At 35.1% G+C, this 9,812-nt stretch overlaps 1 protein-coding gene across 1 annotated transcript; it reads left to right on the top strand.

Moving 5' to 3' along the window:
- The first annotated feature begins 2,930 nt into the window (after positions 1-2,930).
- On the top strand, positions 2,931-4,266 carry LOC110031127 (probable carboxylesterase 15). Its single transcript, XM_020734193.1, has one exon. It carries the CDS (start codon positions 3,063-3,065, stop codon positions 4,065-4,067), a length of 1,005 nt encoding a protein of 334 aa, XP_020589852.1. The 5' UTR covers positions 2,931-3,062; the 3' UTR covers positions 4,068-4,266.
- Positions 4,267-9,812: the final 5,546 nt, after the last annotated feature.

Here is a 9,812-nt window from a genome sequence, read left to right as displayed (position 1 = left end):
ATTTATACTGTAATTTTCTAATTGCTACCAAACTTTAAGATTTAAGATCTCAGATTGAAAAAAAAATACTTCTCATCATAAAAATTTCTGAAAAAATACTAACAAAGACAGACATTTTAAACAGAACTATAATTTATGATTTTTAAAATAAAAAGATAAAAAATTATCTCAAATCGGCCTAAAAGCCAGATGCATGTGAGTCTGCTTGTCCAAGTGTTTTCCCTTTTGCTTTTCCTTTTTCGGCCCATTTTTCTTTTCCTTTTTCGGCCAAGCCATATCTTTATTAAAACGGGCGGGTGCATCTAACTTTTTGAGCATTTCAATGGCAGTAATTATATGAACAAATGGGGTTTGACCGTTAGGAGTGCTCACCCAATCGTACACAGCAATTGTGTTACCAAGAAAATAAAAAATGATTAAAATACTAATTATTAAAATTTCTTAAATATTTATACATCCAAACAAATTCTTTTCTATTTAACAAATTCAATGTGCGAATTCAATGTGCAATGAATCGCCCAAATTAACCCAAAAACCAACCCATTACAGCAATCCCATCCAACTCCCACAGTTGAAATCCTCAGTCCTGCGCATCTTCAGCGATGGTAAATTCAATGTGCAATGAGTCGCCCAAATTAACCCGAAAACCAACCATTTACAGCAATCCCATCCAACCCCCACCATTGAAATCCTCAGTCCTGCGCATCTTCAGCGATGGTTGCATTCATCAAAGCTTCGAACCAAGCTTCCTTGTCCCCGTCAACGACGATGATTCCATAGAATTCCCAGATGCATATCTTTAACTCCAATCTTGACCTCCATCTCTGTCTCTACTGCCCTCATAACCGCCTATTTTCATGGCGGTGGCTTTTGCAACCTAGAAGTTGTTGGCGTCAGACTACCATTCATCAAAACTTCGAACCAAGCTTCCTCGTCCCCGTCGACAACGCTGATTGCATAGAATTCTCGGATGCATATCTTTGATTCCAATTTGAACCTCCATCTCTGTCTGTACCGCCCTCATAACCGCCTATTTTCAGGGCGGAGGCTTTTGCAACCTAGAAGTTGTTGGCGTCAGACTATCGGGCTGGTTCAGCTGAAGCTAGCAATAGGCGCCAAGCGGGTGGTACCAAGGCCCTGAGTGCAGGACCTTGGCGCCTAGGCGCCAGACCACTTGGGGTCATATGCTCTTTTTCACCTCCTCTTCGCTCTGCTTCTTCGCCACTTTGTTTCATATCCACAACTTGTTGTACCTGCAAGAAAAACAAAATTTACTTTTATTAAAAGTGTAATTTATCCATAAACAAGTTCAAAAGATAAAACAAATTAAGCATGCTTTAGAGCATATCATCTATTAAATGGAATTTTCGAGTCAAACAAAAAAAGACATACCTATCCGGCTCTACTATGAAAGAGAACATGTAGGAAAGCAGTTCTCGAGATTAGAAATTTTCCATTCAACTCAGGAAAACCACATAAGTCATTACTTCCGTGATGGAGTTTGACTTGATCTAGGTGGAGATCACCTAGTAGTGGTTTAAGATCAAACAAATCTTCGTGCAAAGAGCCAGCTAGAGTCCTCACTAGAATTAATCCAAGAAAAAAATTAGGTCATTCCCCAAATAATCAGTTGCTCTAACCTCTGGCTTAGCCCGATGCAGCAAGGCACTTATTTTGTATACACAAGTATCATCTTATAGCTTCACACTGAGTGCACATTTAAGGATATTGAATCTCAAAATGTCTTGTGGGTAACACCTAAAGGATGAAGTGTTGGACATAAGAGAGGAATATAGAGAAAAGAGTTAGAAGACAAGTGCACAATAAAAAGAAGGTTTTTGGAATAGATTTAGTAGTCATACCTCCCTGTTTATAAATCATAGAAATTGTCTAAGTTACTTATTTGTCATTGTTTAAATAAGAAAGTTGTAAGTAGGAACTTTATAAGAAATTAAGATGTCGTTACATCTTTATACATTTATAAGTGACATGGGATTCCTTGGTATTCGTAAAAGTCGTTGGCTCCGTTTCACATTTATAGCTATTCGATGTGGGATAAAAATGATCTGTTGATACTAACAACCGGTCCTGTCGTTCAGTTGGCTAGAAGTTCTTCAGTTGTCTGGAAGGCCTTCGTGTAGCCTTTTAGAAGTGCCTATCAGTAGGGGCCATCGGACAGAGGCCGCGTCACTGTAATCAACTTGATAGCTTTCTTTCAGGCAAGACACCTTCATAAAGGATTGTCAATTTATTTTATAGAACGACCATTGATTCTTCCTGCGAGGTATCTCAGGTTTCGGTGGAGGTTGACCTACGATCCTCCCTCAAGTCAGGTGCATGATATACTTTCCTTTAGTCAGCTCATGATTCGACCGAATGGAATGATACTTGATGTCCGTTTTTCGACTGTTCTGATCAGTCTCTAGGTATTCTCCTAGTGCGATCCGTTGAATTCTTTCGAGATTCATGCGGTCACATTTTTCATGTACCGTATATTTACAGTTTAATACTTCCGCTGTCAAGTTTTTCTCAATATGCTATTAAGCTCACGTCTGATACGTCGTTGAGATGTGTCATTAACATGTTCAGACAAGAAAAAAATTCAAACATATATTTGTAGTGTCAGAGAAATGTCATTGTCTGTCGATAAATGTCGATGTTCGATACATATCCAACAATAGTACATCACATTTTTAAAAGTGTGGATGCTACTTAAGGGCTCATGAAATTTAATAGAACACTTATGCTTCCAAGAAATATAAAATATTAAAATAGTAACTATTAAAATTAATTAAATATATTTTTTAATAAATATATTATACATTCAAACACAACTCTTTTGTATTTAACCATTTTTTATCTTATATTCATTCAATGTGCTTGCACATGCATTTTCATCCATAATAAAAGTTACCCTGCGGTCTACTAACCGTCGACCAATTCGCTTTACCGGCCGTCCTTCTTGCTCTCTTCCTCAGTCCTCTTCACTCCCCATCCCCACTACAAATTAACCCTAAAACCAACCCATACCACCAATCCCATCCAACCTCCACCCCCGCACCATGACTTCCTCGCCGAATCCCAACGCCGAAATCTTCGAAATCGAAGAGTGCCGCGGCGTCCTCCGCGTCTTCAGCGACGGCTCCATTAATCGAAGCTCCGAACCAAGCTTCCTCGTCCCCGTCGACGACGACGGTTCCATAGAATTCTCCGACGCCCTCTTTGACCCCAATCTTAACCTCCATCTCCGTCTCTACCGCCCTCGCCACCGCCTCGCCACCGACCCCCCTAAACTCCCCATCTTCTACTACTTCCACGGCGGCGGTTTCTGCATCGGATCCCGCACTTGGCCCAATTTCCACAACTACTGCCTCCGCCTCGCCTCCGATCTCCGCTCAATAATCGTCTCGCCGGACTACCGCCTAGCCCCCGAAGATCGCCTTCCCGCCGCGATTAACGATTCCTTTGCCGCCGTTCTTTGGCTCCGATCGCAAGCCCTGTGTCCGGATCCCAATCCCCTTCTCCAAGAAGCAGATTTTTCCCAAGTCTTTATTTCCGGCGACTCCGCCGGCGGGAACATCGCCCATCACATCGCGGTTCGGTTCGGCTCAGATTCCGGCCGTGCCGAGCTCGAACCGGTTTTGATCCGAGGCTATGTTCTTCTCATGCCTTTCTTCGGTGGGACCCAGCGGACCAGATCTGAAGCAACTTGTCCTCATGAGGCCTTTTTGAATTTAGAGGTCAATGATAGATTCTGGAGGCTGGCCCTGCCGGTCGGGTCGACCACTGATGATCCGATTTCGAACCCATTCGGGTCGGGCGGACCGGGGTTGAGAGAGGTGTGGTTCGGACCGATGCTGGTGATTGTTGGGGGAGAGGATTTGTTGAGGGATAGAGCAGTGGATTATGCTGAGAGATTGAAGGAATGGGGGAAGCCGATCGAGGTAGTGAAATTTGAGGGACAACAACACGGGTTTTTTACAATTCGACCACGATCTGAACCAGCTGATAGGCTGATGCACATTATTCACCGGTTCATGGTTGAAAACGGTTGTATGCTTGGTTGAATCAGGTTCAATTTAGACTGTGTCGTACTTTCTCTATTTTGCTAGTAATGTTTGCTTCTTGAACAAGTTCTCCTACAGATTTAATGGTGTCAAGCTAAAATGCATTTCAAAATTGAGTCAGGCAAATTTGCTTGGTATGATTAGTAATAAGGATAGTTTTGTTTTGGATTCAAGTAAAATATGTTGGCTTGATATATGTGTGTAAAAAATTGACCCAACATGACAATCTAATCCATTCTGTCTCTAAAAATTTTGAATTCAGTTTGATTTGATTAATTTTCGGTTAGTTTGAGTTTAGAATTTTGTCCCATTTGATCATTTGGATTGAGTTTGAGTTGATCTGTCAGCACAAAATTAAGTTATCAACTCGATATTGGCTTGAACTTGACCCGATATTGATCTAAATGTTTTTTATGCCTTAAATTAAAAGGGCTACATGCCGTTGGTTTTGGATAGTAAGGTTGAACGTACGTTGGGTTCGGGTTAAATTTTGTAACCTGTTCAATAAATGAGTTAGATTCAAGTCATGCATGCTTCAATTAAGTAAAATTTGGGTCAAACCAAGATCCCATATTCTAAACAAAATTTGCACCCCTAATTTGATGTTGTTTTATTTCAAGTCCAAATTTCCTTAGAGCCAAATTGAAATATGTTCTTCATCCTTACTTTTATAAGAAATGTGATGATAAGAAAATAAATATTTATTTATTTTTCAAAGTCCAAAGCTTTGAGAAGGCTAAAGCCATAGAGATTTTTTATTTACTACTGCAATCTAAAATTAATATTTTAAATCTTCTATTATTTTGGCTTTTATTATTTCATTAAATTTGAGGAGGTTTTACATTTTGCTCATTCGCAAGGTAGAGGTAAACTTGTGCCCACAATAATAGCCATTGATGTGGCACGTGTTGCCAATGTAACAAGAATAAGGCAACCATAAAATCACAAATAAAGATAATTGAATGATCAATGTACAATTACTGAAGCAAATGTCATATTCTATGTGTTGCAATGCCTTGTTTTATATCTTCTGTGATTTTCATGTGTTGTAATGTCTTATGAGACATATATAGGTGGTAAAATGTATGTGTGTGAGATAAGCTTATTGTGCTTAGAATGAATGATTGGTCATGAAAGTGAAAGGCGGGAGTGGTTATGGAGTGATTATGAGGTGCTTATTGAGTGATTAGAGTGGTTTCATTATGGGTTATGGTTAAGTTGGTTACACCATGGGCCAACCCCACTTTTCTTTCCTTAGTTTGAATTGAAGTGTAAGAGACATAGTTATGTAATATTTTTTGGAAGGAAAAGGATTTTTATTATTGTGTCACAAAAATTTCTTAGTGAAATTTTGAGTGTTAAACTTTGATGGAGAAAGTTTGGTGACCAACTTTATGCATATCCTTGGTGATTAGTCTTCACCATAAGCTAATTTAGTGAATAGATGCATTCTTTATTTTTTATTTTATTTTACTTAGTTATTATAAAATTCCCTTGTTATACCCTGTTGTAATTCTACAATGATTTTCTCACTTTAAATCACTATAAAATTCTGTCACATCCAATATTAAAATTAGACAAGAAGGACTAGATATTAAGATCTAGTCACACTCTATTAAAATTTTGCAGTATTGAACATTTCTAAAAATTCCTATAAAATTTAGAGGTGATATAAACCTATTCATACATCACAACCATGCATTTCAGCTCCTCGTTCTATTATTTGGAACTTCAACTAAACCCTAAATGCCCCTCTAAGGATTTTGGCCACATAGGGATTTCACCCCACCTTTTTGATTCCTACCTCTTATTCACAATAACAAACTCCAAAAAAATTATCAAAATTTTCAAATATCTTCTTTAGAAACTACCTAATTTATTCCAAATATTCTCTAGTCATCTTTTGCTAGATATTGATGACTCAAGAGATCTCTTGCTCCTCTATTAAATATTGGTGGCAAGGATGATGAGGAGTTTCTATCACTACAATCACTTCCATAAAAGAAGTTGATATCAACTTTATCTTCAAATTATTATCATGTAAGATGCATACTCATATATGATGTTATCTATTCTTTTATTATTTCTGTCTCTTTAGCAAATTGTGCGAAATTCTTATGAAGCCCCAAGATGTATTTCTTCATCAATATAACACTCTCTTTAATTATAATCTTGTAGTGGTTGTACTTCAAAATAAACATAGGTATTATCATTATTTCTAATGTTGACTCGTGCACTATATCACCACGTTAGTTTCTGTATGACTCATTCTAGATTTATTTTTGCCTAACTGTTTTTTCAAAAGATTCTAGAATAAAATTTTATTTGTTAAATGTAAGAAAGTAATAAATAAAACAAGTTAGATTTAGGAAAAAAAATTAAGGATTTGGGATTACTATTGGAGGGAAAGAAAAAATTATGTATTGAAAGTAATGATGGAGATAACAACGACAGTGGATACCAGATGGGCTAATCACCAGGGCAAACACAAATAGGGCTACTGATGGTCGCAGTTAATGTGTAGTTGAAATTTAATCTTTTGTGTTATATTTTAGTCTAATTTTATGATTTGGATTGTGTTTGTGTTGTATTTTGTAGAGTCTACTTAAGAATATTGATGAGAGAATAATTGTTGAAAATTGGGCCTAAGCATGAAAGTAGCGCCCAAGCGCTAGCAAAGTAGCGTCGAGCTCTCATAACCTTCATTATAACTAGCCTAGATATAAGACTTGAAAGAGGGGCACTAATACGTAGTTCCCATGTGTTGTAGATCAGGATGCTGATTCTTTCTTTAGTGCAATCCTATAGGAAAGAACATGATTATATGATAATCACTTAATTTAGGTGACTAAACTCGATTTATTTTCAAACTTTCTTAGATGCCTTGGATGAGATAAGGAAGAATGTTGTTCCTAATTTTCACCCAAAATTTTATCACATAGTTAAACTAAGATTCCTATGATTAAATGCAAAGGAAAAATCAATCGCTTGATAGAAAATCTCACAGCTTTGTTATAACTTTAATTTGGCCTTAACTTATACCAAAATTTAGGATTAATAACTTTAAAATCACTAAATTTCAAGTACATCAGACAAGACATAATACTTGTAGGCTATAACTTTTTTGGAGTTGACAATTAACAAGTTTCCTGTGGGATTAATACACAGACTATAATTTTATATATTATTTGATCAATATGTATATTTGCACGATTGTCGATGTTTCATAGTACTTCAGTAATATCAAGTTTTTGGTAAAGTTAATTTCTATTTTAGGAGAATTTTAGTTGAACTATGGTTATGTCATTTTTTTGTTGTTATTTCACATTGTAAACAAAAAATTAAAAAAAAAATATTATGTTTTCTTGTTTTTTATATTCTACAAGTATTCTTGTGCGACTATATTTTGGTGATTTTGTGTTAAATTTCCTTTGTGATTTGTGCACATGTCGCTATTTAGCTTTTTGTTATGAGTATTTGATTTGTTGTCATTTTCTTAATATGGTAGTTTAGTGTCTGTAGTTAGTCCTATGTTTATATGCATAGGATGCCTTCTGTCGAACTAGTTCCTTACGACCCTAAAGTTGAAAATACATCATGGTGCTATGATGCTTCACACAAGTGCTAAGGTGCTAAGAAGTTAGCATTGTAGCACCACAAACTGACACACGACACAAACAATCATACAATCACACGATATGATAAAGTAACCATGCAATCACATAATAAGATAGCATCATCATATGATCATATATAATAATATAACACTTCGGTTACCTCATAAGAGGTGTTTAGTCTTATGTGCTCACCTTGAAAATGTTAAATTTTACTTAGAATGAACCATCTCTAAAGTTTATGTAATTTGCTCAAATCTCCCTCCTAATAAGGCTTTAATCTATGATCATTCACTTTTAAAATATGAGCATTCTTTTTATCCTCATCATCAACAAATCAAATCAAATAGATATATTTTGACTAAAGTAAATGAGCCTTAACCACATGGACTTTAACTTCTCATAAAATAATTTCAATCTAAAATTGAACAATAAAATCTAATGCTTATGCTTAAATTATTTCTCAAAACACTTTTGATCGCGCTAACTCTTAGTTTTCTCATTAAGTAGCTTAGCTTTCTTAGATGCCTGCATCCTAATCTCATCCAATTTATTTTACTGTATAAAAATCTTATCTCCTAAATTTTTTAGACTTTAATTGAATTCTTTTATTATCGAATAAGTTTTATCTTCTAGTACTACTGATAAGTTACCAACTTTGGAAAAAATGATCATATAAGACGACATTATTGTAAGGGCCTTGAAGGTCGTTCTGTAAGCCCAAAGAGCATCACCTAACCTAAGATACTAATCTTTTTTACTTGGGCTGAACGTCTTTACTAATATTTTTTTAATCTTCTTATTTAAAACTTCTGATTGAAAATTAATTTTGGGGGTGGTATGCAATAAAAATTTTATGTTTTATCACAAACTTAACAACTAATATCTCAAAATTTTTTTTAAAAAAAAAGTGGCTTTCTACATTACTTATAATCACATTAGGTATCCTAAATCTACTAACATAGATTTCCTTCAAATTTTAAGAATAATCTATAAATCAAACCTAGGTAAAACCACAACCTCAGTCTACTTAAAGTCATACTCTCTATTCACAAAACATCAATTTTTTTTTTCTGAGATTTAAATTAGGGGCATTTCATTCTTTATAGATATATTTACAACACACTAACATGTATCACAATTTGTTCCATAATCATTTACTTTATTTAAAAATATAGGCCAATAAAATCCTTATTGAAAAATCTTAGAAGTAGTTTTAAATTCTCTAGAATACCCTCCAAATTTTCAATCATTCTAACTCTAATAATACTCTCAATTTCCTTTGGAGACACCCATCTCCTATTAATAAGATCCTTATAATACTTAGAAATTTATAGCCCATCTCGGAAGAATTATCTGGCATCATACCCTAAAGTTAAGTTCTTTGTAGTTTTGAATTATAAACTTAATTTTTATTTTGATTTGATTTTGATTGAATTTAATATAACAAGTTTTACTTTGAATTGGGTTAACTTTTAATTGGATTTATTTGATTTAAAAGGTATAATCGTTTTATACATCTCGGGTATATGGTTGAAAGTGAAGATGATATAGATGTGGATGTTATTAATATAAATCAAGTTGGTTGATTGAACTGGAGGAGTTTATCGGGCCTATTGTGTGATAGAGGAGTACCACTCAAAATGGAAGGAAAATTTTATAAGATGGTGGTGAGACTTGCAATGCTATATGGAGTAGAATGTTGGCCTTTAAAAGAATATCATAAAGCAAAGTTAATTTTTACTAAGATGAGAATGATTAGGTGGATGAGAGGCTTTACATTTAGAAACAAAATGTGAAAACAAAATGTGAAATGAATATGAAATGAATATATCCATGATAGGGTTAGTGTAGCTCCAGTGGTGGACAATATTAGAGAGAATCATATTAGATGGTTTAGTCACATTAAATGTCGACCACCTTATGAATTTGTTAAGAGAGTATATGTTTTAGATTGGACTTATATCAAGAAAGGTAGAGATAGATCTAAAAATACTTGGGCAATTTGTATAAAAATGATCTTAATCTATTAAAATTAAATGAAAATATGACACTCAATAGGATGCAATGGAGAAAAAAAAGTTTCATGTAGCCAATCCCACTTAATGGGATAAGGGTTGTTGTTGTTGTT

The sequence above is a fragment of the Phalaenopsis equestris genome, unplaced genomic scaffold (genome assembly GCF_001263595.1).
Source record: "Phalaenopsis equestris unplaced genomic scaffold, ASM126359v1 Scaffold000772, whole genome shotgun sequence".
In the NCBI taxonomy this organism is placed as follows: domain Eukaryota; kingdom Viridiplantae; phylum Streptophyta; class Magnoliopsida; order Asparagales; family Orchidaceae; genus Phalaenopsis; species Phalaenopsis equestris.
Note: the sequence above shows the minus strand (reverse complement) of the source record. Positions and strands in the feature narration are given on the sequence as shown.

Coding starts and splice junctions, on each gene's coding strand:
- LOC110031127 (XM_020734193.1), top strand. CDS start 3,063: ATGACTTCCTCGCCGAATCCCAACGCCGAAATCTTCGAAATCGAAGAG.